Source organism: Arachis stenosperma, chromosome 3 (assembly GCF_014773155.1).
Source record: "Arachis stenosperma cultivar V10309 chromosome 3, arast.V10309.gnm1.PFL2, whole genome shotgun sequence".
Lineage (NCBI taxonomy): Eukaryota > Viridiplantae > Streptophyta > Magnoliopsida > Fabales > Fabaceae > Arachis > Arachis stenosperma.
Window position 1 is genome coordinate 73,973,567 of NC_080379.1, and position 22,882 is coordinate 73,996,448.

General features: G+C 38.9%; 2 protein-coding genes and 1 non-coding gene across 3 annotated transcripts; 1 reads left to right on the forward strand and 2 right to left on the reverse strand.

The window, feature by feature from the left end:
• Positions 1–1,691: 1,691 nt before the first annotated feature.
• Positions 1,692–1,799, reverse strand: LOC130971337 (small nucleolar RNA R71). Its single transcript, XR_009082561.1, has one exon. It is a non-coding gene; the product is annotated as a small nucleolar RNA R71 (small nucleolar RNA).
• A 14,474-nt stretch (positions 1,800–16,273) lies between these two features.
• Positions 16,274–17,395, reverse strand: LOC130966260 (uncharacterized). The gene has a single exon (XM_057891048.1). It carries the CDS (start codon positions 17,393–17,395, stop codon positions 16,274–16,276), a length of 1,122 nt encoding a protein of 373 aa, XP_057747031.1.
• Positions 17,396–18,534: 1,139 nt separating this feature from the next.
• Positions 18,535–20,584, forward strand: LOC130970865 (60S ribosomal protein L32-1-like). Its single transcript, XM_057897068.1, has 3 exons — positions 18,535–18,784; positions 19,979–20,160; positions 20,260–20,584. The coding sequence occupies exons 1-3, from the start codon at positions 18,695–18,697 to the stop codon at positions 20,387–20,389; spliced, it is 402 nt and encodes a 133-aa protein (XP_057753051.1). The 5' UTR covers positions 18,535–18,694; the 3' UTR covers positions 20,390–20,584.
• Positions 20,585–22,882: the final 2,298 nt, after the last annotated feature.

Sequence of the window (22,882 nt, forward strand, 5' to 3'; positions counted from 1 at the left end):
GTTGAGACACTAGTCTCATCTTAAGTTTGGTGTCAATTGCATACATTCATTCATGTATCTGAAGGATCTTCAAGTAATTCTTGATGATTTCTTACTCTGATCTTTGAATTCTTTTGGCTTGAGTGTTTATGCGTCTCATATAGTGTCAGTAGTATACAAACTGCTAAGTTTGGTGTCTTGCATGCATTGTTATTTCATTCTTGTTGCATTTTGATTATTAAAAATCCAAAAATATTTTTAATTTGTGTCTTTTCAAGTCAATAATACAAAGAATTGAAGATTCAGAACATGCTGCAGAGGAATTATACAGAAAAAGCTGAGCATTCAAAAATGCCCAGTGAAGAAGACAGACTAGCGTTTAAACGCCAGCCAGGGTACCTGGTTGGGCGTTTAACGCCCAAAGAGGTAGCATTTTGGTCGTTAAACGCCAGAATGGAGGCCATTCTGGGCGTTTAACGCCAGGATGGCAAAGGGGGAAGATTTTGTTTTTCAAATCATTTTTTCTAAGCTTTTCAAAATCAAATCTTTTTCAAATCATATCTTTTCAATCAAATGTTTTCAAAATCAATTCCTTTCCTTTTTCAAAGATACTTACTAACAATTAATGATTTGATTGAACATCTCAAATATGTTGCCTTTTCTGTTGAGGAAGGTTTAATGTTTGGATCATATCTTTTCTTGTTAGACAAGTCATTGATTTTCAAAATCAAATCTTTTAAAAAAAAAAATTGTTTTCAAAACATATCTTTTAAAATCGTTTTTAAATCAAATCTTTTCAATCATATCTCTTTAATCACATCTTTTTCAAAATCAGTTTTCAATCAAAACTTTTTAACTTCTAATTTCAAAATCTTTTTCAAAAAAAAATCACTGGATTTCTTTTCCACTTTCAATTTTCGAAAATTATCAATCAAATTTTAAAATGTTTTTGACATCTTTCTAATTAATTTTCGAAAATTCTCTTCCCTCCTTCTCACATCCTTCTATTTATGGAGTACTACTCCTTCTTAATGCACAATTTGAACTTTATCTCATCAAGTTCGAATTCTTCTACCTTCTTTCTTCTATTTTTCTTTTCCTCTGACACCTCAAGGAATCTCTATACTGTGACATAGAGGATTCCACATCTTCTTGTTCTCTTCTCTTTCATATGAGCAGGAGCAGAGACAAAGGCATTCTCATTGAAGCTGACCCTGAACCTGAAAGAACCTTGAAGAGAAAGCTAAGAGAAGCCAAAGCACAACTCTCTTTAGAGGACCTGACCGAATTCTTCAAAGAAGAAGAACACATGGCAGCCGAAAACAACAACAATGCCAACAATGCAAGGAAGGTGCTGGGTGACTTTACTGCACCTACTCCCAACTTCTATGGGAGAAGCATCTCTATCCCTGCCATTGGAGCAAACAACTTTGAGCTTAAGCCTCAATTAGTTTCTCTAATGCAACAGAATTACAAATTCCATGGACTTCCAATGGAAGATCCTCATCAGTTTTTAGCTGAGTTCTTGCAAATCTGTGACACAGTCAAGACTAATGGGGTTGACCCTGAGGTCTACAGACTGATGCTATTCCCTTTTGCTGTAAGAGACAGAGCTAGAATATGGTTGGACTCAACCTAAAGATAGCCTGGACTCTTGGGAAAAGCTAGTCAATGCCTTCTTGGCAAAGTTCTTTCCACCTCAAAAATGGAGTAAGCTTAGAGTGGAAGTCCAAACCTTCAGACAGAAGGATGGAGAATCCCTCTATGAAGCTTGGGAAAGATACAAACAATTAATCAGAAAATGTCCCTCAGACATGCTTTCTGAATGGAGCATCATAGGTATTTTCTATGATGGTCTCTCTGAACTATCCAAGATGTCTTTGGATAGCTCTGCTGGAGGATCTCTTCATCTGAAGAAGACGCCTACAGAGGCTCAGGAACTAATTGAGATGGTTGCAAATAACCAATTCATCTACACTTCTGAAAGGAATCCTGTGAACAATGGGACAAGTCAGAAGAAAGGAGTTCTTGAGATTGATGCTCTGAATGCCATATTGGCTCAGAACAAGATATTGAATCAACAAGTCAATTCGATCTCTCAAAGTCTGTCTGGAATGCAAAATGCACCAAGCAGTACTAAGGATGCTTCATCTGAGGAAGAAGCTTATGATCCTGAGAACCCTTCAATGGAAGAAGTGAATTACCTAGGAGAACCCTATGGAAACACCTATAATTCTTCATGGAGAAATCACCCAAATTTCTCATGGAAGAATCAAGAGAGACCTCAACAAGGTTTCAATAACAATAATGGTGGAAGAAACAGGTTTAGCAATGGCAAGCCTTTTCCATCATCTTCTCAGCAACAGACAGAGAGTTCTAAGCAGAATACCTCTGACTTAGCAACAATGGTCTCTGATCTAATCAAAACCACTCAAAGTTTCATGAATGAAACAAGGTCCTCCATCAGAAATTTGGAAGGACAAGTGGGTCAGCTGAGCAAGAAAATTACTGAACTCCCTCCTAATACTCTCCCAAGCAACACAGAAGACAATCCAAAAGGAGAATGCAAAGCCATAACCATGGCCGAATATGGAGAGGAAAGAGAGGAGATGGACGCCACTGAGCATGACCTCAATGGGCGTGCACCAACCTCCTCTGAGTTCCCCAATAAGGAACCATGGGAATCTGAGGCTCAAAATGAGACCATAGAGATTCCATTGGAATTACTTCTGCCATTCATGAGCTCCGATGAGTATTCTTCCTCTGAAGAGGATGAGTATGTCACTGAAGAGCAAGTTGCTAAATACCTTGGAGCAATCATGAAGCTAAATGACAAGTTATTTGGAAATGAGACTTGGGAAGATGAACCTCCTTTGCTCACCAAAGAACTGGATGACTTGTCTAGGCAGAAATTACCTCAAAAGAGACAAGATCCTGGGAAGTTTTCCATACCTTGTACCATAGGCACCATGACCTTCAAGAAGGCCTTGTGTGACTTAGGGTCAAGTGTAAACCTCATGCCCCTCTCTGTAATGGAGAAGCTAGGGATCTTTGAGGTGCAAGCTGCAAAAATCTCACTAGAGATGGCAGACAACTCAAGAAAACAAGCTCATGGACTTGTAGAGAATGTTTTGGTAAAAGTTGAAGACCATTACATCCCTACTGATCTCATAGTCCTTGAGACTGGGAAGTGCATGGATGAAACCATCATCCTTGGCAGACCCTTCCTAGCCACAGCAAAGGCTGTGATTGATGTTGATAGAGGTGAACTTATCATTCAAGTGAATGAAGAATCCTTAGTATTTAAGGCTCAAGGATATCCCTCTATCACCATGGAGAAGAAGCATGAAGAGCTTCTCTCAAAACAGAGCCAAACAGAGCCCCCACAGTCAAACTCTAAGTTTGGTGTTGGGAGGCCACAACCAAACTCTAAGTTTGGTGTTGAACCCCCACATTCAAACTCTAAGTTTGGTGTTGGGAGGTTCCAACATGACTCTGAGTATCTGTGAGGCTCCATGAGAGTCCTCTGTCAAGCTAATGACATTAAAGAAGCGCTTGTTGGGAGGCAACCCAATGTTTTATAATTAACTATTTCCTTTTGTTATTTTATTTCTTTTGTAGGTTGATGATCATGAGAAGTCACAAAATCAATGAAAAAAGCAAAAACAAAATGAAAAACAGGAAGAAAAACAGCACACCCTGGAGGAAGATGTTGCTGGCGTTTAAACGCCAGTGAGGTTAGCTGTTGGGCGTTTAACGCCCAGTCTGGCACCATTCTGGGCGTTTAACGCCAGAAAGGGGCTCCAGACTGGCGTTAAACGCCAGAAAAGGGCAAGAACCTGGCGTTAAACGCCAGGAATGGGCACCAGCCCGGCGTTTAACGCCAGAAATGGCTCAAAACGTGATTTTGAGCAACATTTGGTGCAGGGATGACTTTTCCTTGACACCACAGGATCTGTAGACCCCACAGGACCCCCATCTACCCAACCACTCTCTCTCTTCTTCACCAATCACCTCCATACCTCTTCCCCAAAAACCCCTCACCTATCAAATCCCATCCTTCTCTTCACCACTCACATCCATCCTTCATAAAACCCCACCTAACCTTCTATTCAAATTCAAACCACTTTCCCTCCCAAACCCACCCATAATGGCCGAACTCCATCTCCCCTCTCTCCTATAAATACCCTTCTTCATTCCTTCATTTTCACACAACCTAAACACCACTTCTCCCCTTCTTTGGCCGAATACAGAGCCATCCCTTTCTCCCTCATTTCTTCTTCTTCTACTCTCTTCTTTCTTCTTTTGCTCGAGGACGAGCAAACCTTTTAAGTTTGGTGTGGCAAAAGCGTTGCTTTTTCGTTTTCCATAACCATTTATGGCATCCAAGGCCGGAGAAACCTCTAGAAAGAGGAAAGGGAAGGCAAAAGCTTCCACCTCCGAGTCATGAGAGATGGAGAGATTCATCTCAAGGGTGCATCAAGACCACTTCTATGAAGTTGTGGCCTTGAAGAAGGTGATCCCCGAGGTCCCCTTTTCACTCAAAAAGGGTGAATATCCGGAGATCCGCCATGAGATCCGAAGAAGAGGTTAGGAAGTACTTACCAACCCCATTCAACAAGTCGGAATCTTGATGGTTCAAGAGTTCTATGCCAATGCATGGATCACAAAGAACCATGATCAAAGTATGAACCCGGATCCAAAGAATTATCTTACTATGGTTCGGGGGAAATACTTGGATTTCAGTCCGGAAAGTGTGAAGGTAGCGTTCAACTTGCCTATGATGCAAGGAGATGAACATCCTTACACAAGAAGGGTCAACTTTGATCAAAGGTTGGACCAAGTCCTCACAGTCATATGTGAAGAGGGCGCACAATGGAAGAGAGATTCAAGAGGCAAGCCGGTTCAATTGAGAAGGCATGACCTCAAACCCGTGGCTAGAGGATGGTTGGAGTTCATCCAACGCTCAATCATTCCCACTAGCAACCGGTCTGAAGTTACTCTAGACCGGGCCATCATGATTCATAGCATTATGATTGGAGAAGAAGTGGAAGTTCATGAGGTTATAGCCCAAAAACTCTATAAAGTGGCGGACAAGTCTTCCACCTTGGCGAGGCTAGCCTTTCCTCATCTCATTTGTCACCTCTGTTATTCAGTTGGAGTTGACATAGAAGGAGACACCCCCATTGATGAGGACAAGCCCATCACTAAGAAAAGGATGGAGCACACAAGAGACCCCTATCATCATGAGATCCCTGAGATACCTCAAGGGATGCACTTTCCTCCACAAAACTATTGGGAGCAACTAAACACCTCCCTAGGAGAATTGAGTTCCAACATGGGACAACTAAGGGTGGAGCATCAAGAACACTCCATCATCCTCCATGAAATTAGAGAAGATCAAAGAATCATGAGGGAGGAGCAACAAAGACAAGGAAGAGACATTGACGAGCTCAAGCACTCCATAGGATCTTCAAGAGGAAGAAAGAGCCGCCATCACTAAGGTGGACCCGTTCTTTAATTTCCTTGTTTTTTATTCTTCTGTTTTTCGAATTTTATGCTTATGTTTATCCATGTTTGTGTCTTGTGATCATTAGTGTCTTAGTGTCTATACCTTAAAGTTATGAATGTCCTATGAGTCCATCACCTTTCTTGAATAAAAACGTGCTTAATTGAGAAAAAAGGAAAGAATTGCATGAATTTTGAATTTTATAATAGTTTAATTATTTTGATGTGGTGGCAATACTCTTGTTCTCTGAATGTATGCTTAAACAGTGCATATGTATCTTGAATTTGTGGTTCATGAAGGTTGGCTCTTGAAAGAATGATGAAAAAGGAGACATGTTACTGAGGATCTGAAAAATCATTAAAAATGATTCTTGAAGCAAGAAAAAGTAGTGAATACAAAAAAAAAAAGAGAAAAAGCAAGCGAAAAAAAAAAGAGAAAGAAGAAAACCGAAAAAAAAAGAGAAGAGAAAAAGAAAGAAAAAGAAAGAATAAAGTTGTGATCCAAGGCAAAAAGAGTGTGCTTAAGAACCCTGGACACCTCTAATTGGGGACTTTAGCAAAGCTGAGTCACAATCTGAAAAGGTTCACCCAATTATGTGTCTGTGGCATGTATGTATCCGGTGGTAATACTGGAAGACAGAGTGCTTTGGGCCACGGCCAAGACTCATAAAGTAGCTGTGTTCAAGAATCATCATACTTAACTAGGAGAATCAATAACACTATCTGGATTCTGAGTTCCTAAAGAAGCCAACCATTCTGAATTTCAAAGGATAGAGTGAGATGCCAAAACTGTTCAGAGGCAAAAAGCTAAAAGCCCCGCTCATCTAATTAATACTGATCTTCATAGATGTTTTTGGAATTCATTGCATATTCTCTTCTTTTTATCTTATTTGATTTTCAGTTGCTTGAGGACAAGCAACAATTTAAGTTTGGTGTTGTGATGAGCGGATAATTTATACACTTTTTGGCATTGTTTTTAGTATGTTTTTGGTAGTTTTAGTTGAGTTTTTAGTATATTTTTATTAGTTTTTAGTTAAAATTCACTTTTCTGGACTTTACTATGAGTTTGTGTGTTTTTCTGTGATTTCAGGTATTTTCTGGCTGAAATTGAAGGTTCTGAGCAAAAATCTGATTCAGAGACTGAAAAGGACTGCAGATGCTGTTGGATTCTGACCTCCCTGCACTCGAAGTGGATTTTCTGGAGCTACAGAAGCCCAATTGGCGCGCTCTCAATGGCGTTGGAAAGTAGACATCCTGGGCTTTCCAGCAATATATGATAGTCCATACTTTGCCCAAGATTTGATGGCCCAAACCGGCGTTCAAAGTCACCTCAAGAAATCCCAGCGTTAAACGCTGGAACTGGCACCCAAATGGGAGTTAAACGCCCAAACTGGCATAAAAGCTGGCGTTTAACTCCAAGAAGAGTCTCTACACGAAATTGCTTCATTGCTCAGCCCAAGCACACACCAAGTGGGCCCGGAAGTGGATTTTTATGTCATTTACTCATTTCTGTAAACCTTAGGCTACTAGTTATCTATAAGTAGGACCTTTTAATATTGTATTATAGGACTTTTCGTAGCTATCTTCGTTTTATGCTATCTTAGATCATTGGGAGGCTGGCCATTCGGCCATGCCTAGACTTTATGCTTATGTATTTTCAACGGTGGAGTTTCTACACACCATAGATTAAGGTGTGGAGCTCTGCTGTACCTCGAGTATTAATGCAATTACTATTGTTCTTCCATTCAATTCCGCTTGTTCTTGTTCTAAGATATCACTTGTTCTTCAACTTGATGAATGTGATGATCCGTGACACTCATCATCATTCTCACTTATGAACAAGGTGACTGACAACCACTTTTGTTCTACAAGCAACCAAGGCTCTAGTGAATATCTCTTGGATTCCTGATTGCACGATGCATGGTTGATCGCCTGACAACCGAGTGCTCGCCTGACAAACGAGCCAACCATTCCGTGAGATCAGAGTCTTCGTGGTATAGGCGAGAACTGATGGCAGCATTCAAGAGAATCCGGAAGGTCTAACCTTGTCTGTGGTATTCTGAGTAGGATTCAATGACTGAATGACTGTGACGTGCTTCAAACTCCTAGCAGGCGGGGCGTTAGTGACAGATGCAAAAGTATCGATGGATATTATTCCGGCCTGACCGAGAACCGACAGCTGAATTCCGCTATGCTGTGACAGAGCATATGCAATCGCTTTCACTGAGAGGATGGGAGGTAGCCATTGACAACGGTGAAACCCTACACAAGCTTGCCATGGAAAGGAGTAGGAAGGATTGGATGAAGACAGTAGGAAAGCAGAGAGACGGAAGGGAAGGCATCTTCATGCGCTTATCTGAAGTTCCTACCAATGAATTACATAAGTATCTCTATCTTTATCTTTTATGTTATTTTCGTTCATCATCATATCCATTTGAGTATGCCTGACTAAGATTTGCAAGATGACCATAGCTTGCTTCATACTAACAATCTCCGTGGGATCGACCCTTACTCACGTAAGGTATTACTTGGACGACCTAGTGCACTTGCTGGTTAGTTGTGCGAAGTTGTGTAATGCCATGGAATTGAACTACCAAGTTTTTGGAGTTCATGACCGGGGATTATGAGAGTTGTGAAAAGTATTGTTCACAATTTTGCGCACCACTAAGTTAGAGGTGCTCTGCTCAGAATTCTCTATCTGTTGCTGAGAAGATGATGAAAAAGGCTTGCTATTGCTAAACCTATTTCTTCCACCATTATTAAAGCCTTGTTGAGGCTTTTGTTGATCCTTCCATGAGAAATTTGGATGATTTCTCCATGATGAATTATAGGTGTTTCCATAAGGTTCATCCATGTAATTTACCTCTGCTATTGCAGGGTTCTCAGGATCATAAACTTCTTCAGAAGCTGCCTCTTTAGTACTGTTGGATGCATTTTGCCATCCATTCAGACTTTGAGAAATCATGTTGACTTGCTGAGTTAACATTTTGTTCTGAGCCAGTATGGCATTCAGAGCATCAATTTCAAGAACTCCCTTCCTCTGAGGCATCCCATTATTCACGAAATTCCTCTCAGAAGTGTACATGAATTGGTTATTTGCAACCATGTCAATGAGTTCCTGAGCTTCTGCAGACATTTTCTTTAGGTGAATGGATCCACCTGCAGAATGGTCCAGTGACATCTTAGAGAACTCAGACAGACCATAATAGAATATATCTATCATGGTCCATAATGAAAACATGTCAGAAGGACATCTTTTGGTCATCTGCTTGTATCTTTCCCAAGTTTCATAGAGGGATTCACCATCTTTTTGTTTGAAGGTCTGAACATCCACTCTAAGCTTGCTCAGCTTTTGAGGAGGAAAGAACTTAGCCAAAGAAGGCCGTGACCAGCTTATCCCAGGAGTCCAGGCTATCTTTAGGTTGTGAATCCAACCATGTTCTAGCTCTGTCTCTTACAGCAAAAGGGAAAAGCATGAGCCTGTAGACTTCAGGATCTACTCCATTTGTCTTAACAGTCTCACAGATCTACAAGAACTCAGTTAGAAACTGGTAGGGATCTTCAGATGGAAGTCCATGAAACTTGCAGTTCTGTTGCATTAGAGCAACTAGTTGAGGTTTCAGCTCAAAATTGTTTGCTCCAATGGCAGGAATTGAGATGCTTCTTCCAACAAACTTGGACGTTGGTTTAGTGAAATCACCAAGCATCCTCCTTGCATTATTGTTATTGGGTTCGGCTGCCATCTCCTTCTCTTATTCAAAAATTTCAGAAAGGTTGCCTCTGAATTGTTGTAATTTAGCTTCTCTTAGTTTCCTCTTCAGAGTCCTTTCAGGTTCAGGATCAAATTCAACAAGAGTGCCTTTTTCCTTGTTCCTGCTCATATGAAAGAGAAGAGAAAAAGAAAAGGAAGAAGAATCCTCTATGTCACAGTAAAGAGGATCCTTATTATTAGTAGAAGAAGAAAGGAATCAAAGTGAAGAAGACTCCAAACACAAGGGTAAGGATAGAGGCAGTGATTGGAGATGAAGAGAGGTGAAGAGAGATGTTAGTAAATAAATAAATAAATAGAAGAAGAGAAGAGAGAGAATTCGAAAATTAATTTTGAAAATCAATTAATGATTTTCGAAAATTAAAAGGAAAGATGAAATTAAAATTAAAATTTAAAATAATTAATTAAAAAGAATTTTTGAAAAAGAGGGAGGTATTTTCGAAAATTAGAGAGGGAAAGGTAGTTAGGTGGTTTTGAAAAAGATAAAAAAACAAACAAAAAGTCAAATAGTTAGTTGAAAAAGATATTAAAGTCAAATTTGAAAAGATAAGAAGATAAGAAGTTAGATAAGATATTTTGAAATCAAATTTTTGAAAAAGATAAAATTTTGAAAAAGATATGATAAGAGATAAGATAAAAAGATATGGTAAAAAAATAAGATTTTTAAGAAAAAGATATTTTGAAAAAGATTTAATTTTCAAAATTAAAATTGATTACTTGACTAACAAGAAACTAAAAGATAAGATTCTAGAATTTAAAGATTGAACCTTTCTTAACAAGAAAGTAACAAACTTCAAATTTTTGAATCAATCACATTAATTGTTAGTAAAGTTTCAATTTTTTTTTTAAAAAAAAGATAAGAAAAAGATTTTGAAAATAAATTTTTAAAATTTCGAAAATTATAAAAAAATGAAAAAGATGTGATTTTTGAAAAAGATTTTGAAAAGATAAGATTTTTAAAATTGAAAATTTGACTTGACTTATAAGAAATAACTAATTTTAAAAATTTTTGACTAAGTCAACTCAAATTTTCGAAAATTTGGAGAGAAATAAGAAAAAGATATTTTTATTTTTAAATTTTTAATGATGAGAGAGAAAAACACAAAATGACCCAAAACATGAAAATTTTGGATCAAAACACAAGATGCATGCAAGAACACTATGAATGTCAAGATGAACACCAAGAACCCTTTGAAGATCATGATGAACATCAAGAACATATTTTTAAAAAAAATTTTGATGCAAAGAAAACATGCAAGACACCAAACTTAGAAATCTTTAATGCATGGACACTAAGAATGCAAAAATGCATATGAAAAACAACAAATACAAAACAAGAAAATATCAAGATCAAACAAGAAGACTTACCAAGAACAACTTGAAGATCATGAAGAACACTATGAATGCATGAATTTTCGAAAAAATGCAAGAAAAAAAATTTTAAAGCATGCAATTGACACCAAACTTAAAAATTGACTCAAGACTCAAAAAAGAAACACAAAATATTTTTGGTTTTTATGATTTTATGAATTTTTTTTTGTATTTTTATTATTTTTTCGAAAATTATTTTTTTGGAAAAACGAAAAATAAAGAAAAATTTTTTGAAAGAATTTTGAAAACTTTTTTGAAAAGAAAATAAAAAGAAAATTACCTAATCTGAGCAACAAGATGAACCGTCAGTTGTCCATACTCGAACAATCCCCGGCAACGGCGCCAAAAACTTGGTGGACGAAATTGTGATCATCAACAATGGCACTTTGGTATTTGCATCTATTAACTCAGCACTTTCTTTCCACAACTTCGCTCAACTGACCAGCAAGTGTACTAGGTCGTCCAAGTAATAAACCTTACGTGAGTTAGGGTCGATCCCACAGAGATTGTTGGTATGAAGCAAGCTATGGTCATCTTGTAAATCCCAGTCAGGCGGATTTAACTAAATTAAGAGGTTATTGGTCTTTGGAATAATAATAAAATAAACAGAAAATAAAGATAAAGTTACTCATGTAATTCAATGGTGGGAATTTCAGTTTTTTATCACTCCTTTCTATGGCAAGCTGTATGTAGGGCATCACCGTTGTCAATGGCTACATCCCATCCTCTCAGTGAAAATGGTCCAAATGCTCTGTCACAGCACAGCTAATCATCTGTCGGTTCTCGATCATGTTGGAATAGAATCCCTTGATTCTTTTGCGTTTGTCATCACGCCCAGCAATCGCGAGTTTGAAACTCGTCACAGTCATTCAATCCCAGAATCCAACTCGGAATACCACAGACAAGGTTAGACTTTCTGGATTCCCATGAATGCCGCCATCAATTCTAGCTTATACCACGAAGATTCTGATTAAGGAATCCAAGAGATATGTGCCCGGTCTAAGGTAGAACGGAAGTGGTTGTTAGTCACGCGCGTTCATAGGTGAGAATGATGATGAGTGTCACGGATCATCACATTCATCAAGTTGAAGTGCAACGAATATCTTAGAACAGGAAAAATCGAATTGAATAGAAAATAGTAGTAATTGCATTAAAACTTGAGGTACAGCAGAGCTCCACACCCTTAATCTATGGTGTGTAGAAACTCCACCGTTGAAAATACATAAGTGATGAAGGTCCAGGCATGGCCGAGAGGCCAGCCCCCAAAACGTGATCACAGGATCAAAAATACAATTCAGGATCCAGGATGTCTAATATGATAGTAAAAAGTCCTATTTATACTAGACTAGCTACTAGGGTTTACAAGAGCAAGTAATTGATGCATAAATCCACTTCCGGGGCCCACTTGGTGTGTGCTTGGGCTGAGCTTGATCTATCCACGAGCTGAGGCTTTTCTTGGAGTTGAACACCAAGTTGTAACGTGTTTTGGGCGTTCAACTCTGGTTCGTAACGTGTTTCTGGCGTTTGACTCCAGAATGCAGCATGGAACTAGCATTGAGCGCCAGTTTATGTCATCAAATCTCAAACAAAGTATGAACTATTATATATTTCTGGAAAGCTCTGGATGTCTACATTCCAACGCCATTGAGAGCGCACCTTTTGGAGTTCTGTAGCTCCAAAAAATCCATTTCAAGTACAGGGAGGTCAGATTCCAACAACATCAGCAGTCCTTTGTCAGCCTCCTATCAGAGTTTTGCTCAGGTCCCTCAATTTCAGTCAGAAAATACCTGAAATCACAGAAAAACACACAAACTCATAGTAAAGTCCAAAAATGTGAATTTAGCATAAAACTAATGAAAACATCCCTAAAAGTAACTATATCATACTAAAAACTACCTAAAAATAATTCAAAAAAGCGTATAAATTATCCGCTCATCACATATCTACAACAAAGTATGAGAACAACATAAAGGAAGTTACAACAAAAGAATAGAATAAGAATGAATGTAACAACAAGGAATTGAAAGGTAGAAGTAGAAGAAAGAGTGAATGAAAACCTAGATCTAAGAACTAAACTTAATCCTGATCTTAATTCTAGAGAGAAGTGAGAGCTTCTCTCTCTAGAACTAACACTAAACTAATCCTAATGAGTGTGAATGATGGAATCCCCCTTTGTTCTTCAATCCTTGGCTTTAAATAGCATTTTTGGCGCCAAAGTTGGTTGGGATTGGGCCCCACAACTCCTCAGAATTTGTTGGTTGTGAATTCACTTAAAAATCAAGTATCAGCATCAACGCGTACACGCACAGCACACGTACGTGTCCATGGGCCATTTCGCAAGGTGCACGTAGCCGCCTGGTGCGCGTGCGCGTCCATGGGCGAGTTCAACTCTTTGGCTTTTCATGATTTCTCCACTTTGCATGCTTTCCTCTTCACTCCTTTGGTCTATTCCTAGCCTTTTCAATCTGAAATCACTAACAAACACATCAAGGCATCTAGTGGAATCAAAGGTTAATTGAAATTAACTAATTTAAGGTCTAGAATGCAAGTTTTTACACTTAAGCTCAAATAAGGAGACAACCACAAAACCATGCTAATTCATTGAATAAATGTGTATAAAAGGTATTAAAATCCCCTAAAATCAACACAAGATAAACCCTACAAATGGGGTTTATCAATACACCCTGGTGAATTTCGTCCATTACCTCTTTTGCTTCATCTTTGTCTAGGCATTTTAGCAATGGTTGTGAGAAACCTTGCCTGTATAGTTCCCCTGCTATGCTTGTATAGAGACTTGCTTTTCGTCTGAAGTGTTGGGGGTTAAGCTCATCTCTGGGTATGGTGCCTGCACTAATGTATTCAAGAAAAAGTTTTCTCCAATCGTGGAGGTGTTAATGCTTGTTATAAATAATAGTTCAACGCTAGGTTTCTTAAGTGCGAGTTGTGACAATGTCGATGTTTATGTGTCTGCCCTAGTGGCAGCAAGTTTAGATAATATGTCTGCTCTAACGTTCTTCTCTCTATGCACATGCAATATAATGAATGAACTGAATTTTGAAATGAGATCCTTTGCTATGAGCCAATACCGCTCCAGCAAAGGATCTTTTACCTGAAATTCTCCTCAGATTTGTTGAACCACCAAGAGAGAATCACAATGCGCTGTCAGGCTATGTACTTGGAGGTTGAGGGTGAGCTTGAGTCCTGCTATGAGTGCCTCGTACTCGGCCTGATTATTGCTTGCCAAGAAGTGGAATTGGAAGGATTGCTCAGCTATCACTTTGTCTCCTTCTTTTAGGACTATCTCGGCCCCGCTTCCTACTTGGCTCGATGCCCCATCAACATGTAATTCCCAGGCCTCATTGTGGTGGTGCTCCTCAGGTGTTAGCTCAGAAATGAAATCTGCGAGGATTTGTGCTTTCAGGGTTGGCCTTGATTGGAACTGAATATCGAACTCAGAGAGCTCGACAGACCATTTGGTCAGCCATCCGGCCAGTTCTAGTTTTGTCAGTATCTGCCTTAATGGTTGGTTCGTCCTTACAATTATTAGGTGGCTTTGAAAGTAGTGCCTGAGTCTTCTCGCTGTTGTCACCAGTGTTAAGGCTAACTGTTCTATTCTCGGATATCTTTGTTCTGTTGGTTGCATGACTTTACTGACGAAATATACTGGCTTTTGTATTTTTCCTGTCTCAATAACGAGAGCCGAGCTTATAGAATAATTGGAAGAAGATAAATACAAGTATAAAGGTTTACCAACTTCTGGTCTTTGTAACACTGGTGGTGATGATAAAATGGCCTTGAGCTCGGTGAATGTTATCTCGCATTCTGTTGTCCACTCGAATTTCTTGTTCTTTGTTATCGTCTGGAAGAAATGATATGATTGGCTTGATACTGCTGGTAAGAACCGTGATAGAGCAGCTACTCTCCCTGCTAACTGTTGTACTTCTTTTATTGTTTTCGGGCTCACCATCTTAAGTATTGCGTCACATTTTTTGGGGTTTATTTCGATTCCTAGTGAGGTCAGCATGAATCTAAGGAATTTGTCCGGATACTTCTCTGAGGTCTTCTCTGCACGCCAAAGGCACATTTCTCCGGATTAAGTCTCATGTTGTATGCTCGGATTTGTCCGAATACTTCTCTGAGGTCTTCACAGTGGGATTGTCCTGGTGTGGTCTTGGCGACCATATCATCCACATAGATTTCCATATTCTGACCTATCTGATTGTGGAAGACCTTGTCCATTAGCTACTGGTATGTTGCACCTGCATTCTTTAGACGAAATGGCATTACTTTGTAACAAAAATTTCCATGTTCAGTTATAAAAGTTGTTTTGCTTTGATCTTCTGGATGCATGAGGATCTGGTTTTACCCAAAGTATGCATCCATGAAGCTTTGGCTCCCGAAACCTGATGCATTATCTACAAGCTTGTCGATGCATGGTAAAGGGTAGGCATCCTTAGGACATGCCTTATTCAGATCTGTAAAATCGATGCACATGCGCCATTTACCTGAATTCTTCCTTATCATTACCACATTTGATAGCCATATGGTGAAGTGGATTTCTTTGATGAAGTTTGCGCTGAGGAGCTTTCTGGTTTCTTCTAGGCCCGCCTTGGATTTTTCTGCTCCGAGGTTTTGTTTCTTTTGAGCTATAGGTCGGACTGTTCTATCGGTGGTGAGTTTGTGGCAAATGATGTTCGGGTCTATGCCTGGCATGTCTGCTAGGGTTCAGGCGAATAAATCGGCGTTGGCTTGTAGTACCTTTATGAGTTCTAACCTCTCTTGTCCTTGGAGTGCTTGGCCGATATATGTGACCTGTTCCGGTGTTGATGTCAGCGGAACTTTCTGGAGCTCATCTGCTGGTTGAGGTCTTTCTTGGGTGTCCCCTCGAGGGTCAAGCTCGGCTACGGACAGTACCTCGTTTGTGCTATGAATTACTTTGACTTCTTGTTGATATCTCTATCTTGTGTCTGACCTTTTTAGACTTGCGTTGTAAAATTGCCGAGCTTGTTGGCGGTCTGAGTGGAGTGTCACTATCTTGCCGTCTTGTGCTTGAAACTTAACACATAGGTGAAAAGTGGATACCACTGCCCTGAACATGTTCAGAGTAGGTCTTCCGAGAATAATGTTGTAAGGACTGGGGCAGTCAACTATAAGGTATTGTACATCGATGGTTTGTGACAATGGGGCTTCTCCTATCGTCGTTTTTAGCCATATGTAACCTTTAATCGGAACCCTTTCTCCAGAGAATCCGACTAGTTCTCCGGATGAGGGTTGCATGAGTTTTTCAGATATTTTCATTTTTAGAAAGGTAGAGTAAAATAGAACATATGTACTACTACCTGGGTCCAAAAGGACTTTTCTTACCAATAGCTCGCCGGTTTGGATGGAAATTACCACTGGATCGTCTAAGTTTGGTGCGACCGAGCATATATATGTCTGGCTGAAAGTGATTTCGAGGTCGGACTCATATTCGTTTCTTTGTTGTACTGTTCCTTCGATTGCCAGCATTGCGTGGTAGCTTTGTTTTCGTGTCGAGGTTGTTTCGCCTCCCCCGGCAAATCCTCCGGATATGCAGTTTATGATCCCTTTTGATTGGGTATTGTTTGACCATTTGTTGTCTTCCTTGTTGCCCGAAGTTTATTGACGTTATTCTCGGTCTCTGCCATTTTCTTTGTGCTTCCTTCCTTCGAGATATTTGTCCAGGAGGCCTTGCCGAGCTAATCTCTCTAACAGATCTTTTGCTATCACGCATTCGTCAGTTGTATGTCCGTACTTCTGATGGAAGGCACAGTGTTTTCTTTTATCTAAAAATCGCTGGTCTTGATAGCTCCCTGCTTTTGCTGGAGGTTTTATGATTTTAGCGTTAAGTATCTCTTTAATTATCTTTTCCCATTTTGTGTTGAACCTGGTGTAATTGTCAAATTTTGGGGTGAGCTTGAATGGCTTCCTGGAGTCTTTGTTATTCGCCGACCTTGTGGTTCTATCTTCCTCCCTCCTAGGTTGCTTTCTTTCTGTTCTTTCGGCTTCACGGAGCTCTTCAATCTCCATCTGTCCGACCGCCCTTTCCCGGAATTCTTCTAACGTCTTCGGCTTAGTGACCACAATCGTTTCCCTGAACTTTCCAGGTCGGAGGCTGACCTTAAGGGCATGTAGGTGGACGGCAGGGTCCAAATCTGGTATTTCTATGGTTGCTTCAGCAAATCTGGTCATGTAGTCTTTCAAGCTTTCTTGTGGACATTGGCGAATGGTGCTGAGGTAATCTAATCCGTGTATGTATATCTGTGCTGCTGCGAAATAGTCGATGAAGGACTTCGCCAGCTCCTCGGACGAGGAGATTGACCCTGCAGGTAATTTTGAGAACCAAAGTAATGCAGCGCTGTCAAGGTAAGTAGGGAAAGCTCTGCAAAGCACATGCTCATTATTAGAGCCGTTAAAAAACATCATGGACTGAAATTTCTTAATGTGTGCCCGGGGGTCACCAATCCCCTTATATGGCTCAAGAGAGGAAGGCAGTGTGAAATTCTTTGGCATCTGGTAATTGGTGATTTCTTCGGAGAAGGGGTTGTCTAAGGTCAGCTTCTCCTTTGGCGGGTTAACGCTTAACATGTCTCCGCTGCCTTTGACTGAGCCTTTGGAACCATTCTCATCATGTTTATTGGTGCTGTTTTGAGTGGATAGTTCGGCAAGTCTTCTGACTTCAGCTTGTAGCTTGGCCATCTGGGCTAAAAGGTCGGCTTGAGTGAGTTGGTTGACTCCGTTATCGGCCATGCTGGAAGGTTGAGGAACCCTGCGTCAAAGAGAAACACAAAATGCAAATATTGAAGAAAATAGTGGGGTTAGAGTAACTCTTCGGGCCCCACGGTGGGCGCCAAATGTTCCGTCCTGGGTGAGTCGAGGTAAGTGGCTTTCCGAACAATCGCTCGATTCCTAAGTCGAGCTATACGTCGTTCGGGGACCGTTGCAAATAAACCTCCGCACTCTGGAGCACGGCGGCGGGAGCACCTGCAAAAGGGACTCCGACGCTCAAGTAAGTATGTGAGTTATGAGAAATAAAAGTAATAAACTGGAGAGAGTTATGTGACCTGGCCTTCATGGGTTGTTTTGGACTTGGTTTTATAGGCGAGTAATGTGTTTGTTCCGATATGTTTGGTGGGTGCTGTTGTTAGCATCTTTGACTTGTGTAGAATAATGATCCAGTTTGGGTAGTGGATTCTGTTGTTATGGATAATAGCTGGGAGATAGTGCTGATCCGTGATTGGTTTAGTCAGTGATCTTGTTCTGTTTGTTTCCGGGTATTAAGGTCGGTTTTCAGTTATGATGTTGTTTCCGAGTATAGTGGGGTACACGTCACTATAGAAATACTTATTTGGTATTTATAAAAAAAATTGATTATTTTGTTGAGATGTTTGATTATTTTACTGTGTTATATACTTATATTTGATTATTTTTGTAATTAATTTTTTTGTTAAAAAATATAAAAATAACATATAAAAATATACAAATACATAATAATTACTTTAGTATCTAATATTTTATATTTATAGAATATTTTTTATATTATTTATTAAGATTCTATCTTAAAGCTTGACAGTTTTCAGTATTTTTAGTTGAGATCTAGAGACGAGCTTAATAACTTAAAAAGAAAAAGTGCTAAAGTGCTGTTCTCCAAATTCAATTACCATCACGTTTGTCTCTTTGGGTCTTCTTACCTTCAAATTATTCTTCTTTTTCATCTTTTGTTTTCTGGACTCGGCCTTTAAAGGCAGAAATATTCACGGCACCACCCGCAAACGGCTAGAATTCTTACAACACCAATTGGGATTTCAATCAATAAACTCTTATTTTGTGGCCCATCCAATTCTAACCCATATTTTCAAAAATATAAAAAAGGGTCCTTAATAAAAAATAAATAAATAAACAGGGTCGGGTCTAACAACTATCAACTAACCCATTTTCTCAGCAAAAACCCTAAAGTGCGTTTTCTATATAAGTAGTGTCTGGCTGCTACGCTTATCTCTGGGAAACCCTATTTTTGGCAGGGGAGTGAGAGCAAAAGGAAAAAAAAAAATGGCGGTGCCGTTGCTATCCAAGAAGATCGTGAAGAAGCGCGTCAAGAAGTTCAAACGCCCTCAGAGCGACCGCAAGATCTCCGTCAAGGTATGTATTCACCCATTCACCCGATTCCCTTTTCTGATTTCTGTAACATCTTTCGCTCAATGTTTGATGCTGATTCTGCTTGTACACTTTATTTTTTTGTTCAAAACTGTCATTTTTTAATGTTTATTTAAATTAGATGTATTTCGTAGTGTGGTGTCCAATTGAAGGTAATATTGAATGTATAGATGATGTGATGTTTGTTTTCTTGTTGCCCCAGTCTTACCTTAGACATTTGTATTAGCTTGATTTTGTCTAATTTTGTGTTCTCTTTTGCCGTAGATTTGTTTTTTGCTATTTTAATTTTATGTTGATTTTTTTTTATTTCTGGTTAAATGGGATATGAGGATAAGTTTTAAAACCAGGTCTTACTCTTTAATATAATTCATGGTGATTGATCGACTATCTGATCCCAATGATAAAGCATAATTTGTATTGTGTTGAGTGGAGCTGTTCATTTGTGATATTTATCATTTATTTTATCTGGACATGATGAACGTTGACATCCCTACTTTGTATCTTTCAATTAACTGTTAGAAACTTCATGTTTCTAATGTTAACATCATATATTTTAAAAGAGAAAAGTTTCCCCATAGTGTAAACGTTTTCTAATATTACCTAATGAGACATGATGATTTTTATCCATCAATTATGCAATAGAGTGATGATAAATTGATTACCAACGTACACTACCATTTGATCTTACGGCATGTTTTATTATGTTTTTCTTGTGACCAATGCGCTACCACAGCATTTCAAATGTGTCTGATTTCATACTCTCAAAGCACCTCTCAGTGTAAACGTTGTCTGATTTCATACTCTCAATGCGCTACCAAAATTGTTATCTTCTAATTAGTCTGTGATTATTAAACAAAATAACCAATAGGCTGCGATTTGCAGATTGGTAGACTGTGTATATTACCTTTCACAATAGAGAATGATTGTTACTTGTTTCTCTATCTCTATGTCATGACTCAAGATTTCTAAAGCATTTCTTTATGAGCATGTAAAGATTAAATTTTGAAAATGGACTCTGTTATCTGCCAAAATTAGATGATTTATACATGATCATTACTTAGAACTCCATTCATCTGATTATCTGTTTAGGATGCTTAACCGTTTTGTGCGTAAAAAATTGTTGGATTGCTTCCGTCTGTTCTATTTTAACAATCTTCTGCTTTTGTTTTTTTCCAACAGGAAAACTGGCGCAGACCCAAGGGTATTGATTCTCGTGTCAGGAGGAAGTTCAAGGGATGCACTTTGATGCCAAATATTGGTTATGGATCAGACAAGAAAACTCGCCACTTTCTCCCAAATGGTTTCAAGAAATTTGTTGTGCACAATGTGAAGGACCTTGAACTTCTCATGATGCATAACAGGTGAATTAATTCAACTGAACTTATGAAAATGCATTTAAAATCTTTTCATTATAAGATTGCTTGCTGAATATGCTTTTTCTTTTAAATGTTTAAATTCAGGACATACTGTGCTGAGATTGCTCACAACGTTTCCACAAGGAAGAGGAAGGAAATCGTTGAGAGGGCTGCCCAGCTTGATGTCGTTGTGACCAACAAAACTGCCAGGCTACGCAGCCAGGAAGACGAATAGATCTGAATGTGGTGGAAAGTTGTTTATGTTTTGTAGTGGGATTTCATTTTTCTTGTTGGTAGATTTTGTTCCTTTCTGTTTTATTTTCTTATGGTCGAAACCTATTGCATGCTATACATTTTCTTGCTGCCTATTAAATTGCTGTCACAGAATACTTAAATTTTGATGCAATCTGTTTATCCTGCTTTTAGTTCCTATTGAGGTCTTTGATATTTTTTTTAAAAAGAAAATGATTGCCTAAATAGTTTCTGGGTAATAAGGTATATGGACGTGTGAGTATGGTCTGTGGTGGTTCATCACCTTGTCTCTTGAACAATAGGTCCGCAGTCTGACCGATCTTGGCCATTGAAGGCATCCTGAGGCTGGCGTTTTGTCCTGAAATGGATGACCTGCAGCTAAAAGATTAGTCACTATGTTGGTGGTGAGTAAGCTTGGGAAACCAAGAAAAATATATTATTGCTGCATAAGAATTTTTTGAGTTTTATTGTCAATGAAGCATTTGGATAGAGGTGGTTACGATGTGGCAATGGCGTTTTAAAGTTCTCTGTATATCCCAAGAGTTTTTAAGCATAAAATTATGAATTTTGAAAGCTATAAAGTGTGTATATTTTCGAACATTTTGTTTTTGATTTGGAGTAGGAATGGCGTTTTCTAAAATGTGTAACCGTTTAATTAGATTAATTAGAGAAGTAGAAATTGGACTGTTTAATTTGTTAGAGAAATTAGACGGTCTGATTTGTGATGGGTACTGAAATCGGACTGTCTAATTTGTTAGAGGTACAGAAATTGAACGGTTTTACAAATTGGACCATCTGATTTGTATTAAAAAAATGATTAAACTATCATTTCTATCTACAAAAATTGAAAATACTGACATATCTACCCATAAAAAAAGGAAATTACCATTTTTATCCATAAAATATAAATTTTTATATAACAAAAATATCCAAACACTAAGAAATCACATAAAAATCCCAAATTACCATTATCATCTGCATCATCTTTTCTCCACTACTACCAGTCCATCCTCTCTCTCTCTCCTTCTATTTTCTGAGCTCATTGCTGCTGCCAGAGTTCGTCAACTCTGCCAACTCCTTCCTCTCTCTCTTTCTCTCTCTTTTCTTCTATATTTTGCTTCTCTCTCCTCTACTTCTTCGAATGGTTATGTGATGTAGGTTCAGTGGTTTCTGGGTTTGTAGACTGGGGAAGAACGGGTGGAACCGCGGACTAGACAGGGGCTAGAGCTCTGTGTCAGCGAGAGATGGAGGGCTAGCTGGAACGGGCTGGGGCAGCGGTAGCGATTAGGCAGCGACAACGGCTCTTGGGTTGTAAAAGGTGGCGGAAGCGACGGTGGTCCTGGGCTCGCGGAGGTGAGGCAAAGGGAAGAAGAAGAAAGAGAGAGGGAAATGGTGGAGGAGGAAAGAAAGGGGGAAAGGACGCGGCGGCGGCGAGTAGAGGTTGGGTGGGACTTGACGGCGCCAGCGACTGTTGAGTGCCGCGGCGGTGGTTACGCAGAGGAGCTAAAAAGGGGCGAGAGAAAGGAAGAAGAGTGGAAATCAGGTGAGGGGGGACAGCTTGGTGTTCGCCGGTGGTAGTGCAGTGGTCTCAGACAATTTGCTTTTTCTATTGTTGTTGTTTTTGTTGTTGTTGCTTTATGTGAAGAAGATGATAATGGAGGTATAGTGGTGGTGGTGGTGATGGTAGTGATGAAGGAAATGAGGTGGTGGTGCCTTTGAATTGAGTGATAGTGGTAACTAGGGTTTAGGATGGTGGTGAGGAAGAATTTCGGTGGTGGGTTTGGGATTGGAAAAGTGGTGGTGTGAAGTAAGTGGTGGTAGTGGGGTAATTTGGAAATTTCAAATAATTTTTTTTGGATTTGGATAGTTTTGTTAGCAAAAGTTTATGTTTCATATGTACAAATGGTAATTTCTTTTTTTATTGGTAGGTATGTCAACGTTTTCAACTTTCATAGATACAAATGGTAGTTTACTCTAAAAAAATTAAAAAATTTCAGACACAGCAATTGAATCTTTCGATTTGTGAATTTTTCACAATTTTAAAAAACACCAAGAATTATCATGTTAAAATATATCACTATTTTTAATTCTATATCCAAAAAATAGCTTATATTTTCATCACAAGTCTTGACCAATATATATATAAAAGAACAACAGTGTCGATAATAATTGTGAAGCGCTGTCGATGTCTTTTAATTAATTTATCTGAAACATTCAAATGTCTCCAATACAAACCACTAGAACAAGAACAACACTCGCAACAGATGTTTAGGATACTTATTTCTGTTTGTTAACGTCAGATTTGTATCTATCCCGTTTATTTGTTGAAACATATAACTAATTTAGTGTTAGTTGAACATTGATAATTTAATTTTAATTCATAGATATGCAGTAATAAACTAATATATAAAATATAAATAATCTGATGTGCTAGATAAAAATTTAATCTAACAGATGTGTAGGGGTCGCAATGGAT

What these genes read in the sequence shown, in the direction of transcription:
- LOC130970865 (XM_057897068.1), top strand. Translation starts at nt 18,695, where the DNA reads ATGGCGGTGCCGTTGCTATCCAAGAAGATCGTGAAGAAGCGCGTCAAG. An exon ending in ACCGCAAGATCTCCGTCAAG is followed by an intron (nt 18,785 to 19,978) that starts GTATGTATTCAC and finishes TTTTTCCAACAG; the next exon opens with GAAAACTGGCGCAGACCCAA. An exon ending in CTTCTCATGATGCATAACAG is followed by an intron (nt 20,161 to 20,259) that starts GTGAATTAATTC and finishes GTTTAAATTCAG; the next exon opens with GACATACTGTGCTGAGATTG.
- LOC130966260 (XM_057891048.1), bottom strand. Translation starts at nt 17,395, where the DNA reads ATGGCCGATAACGGAGTCAACCAACTCACTCAAGCCGACCTTTTAGCC.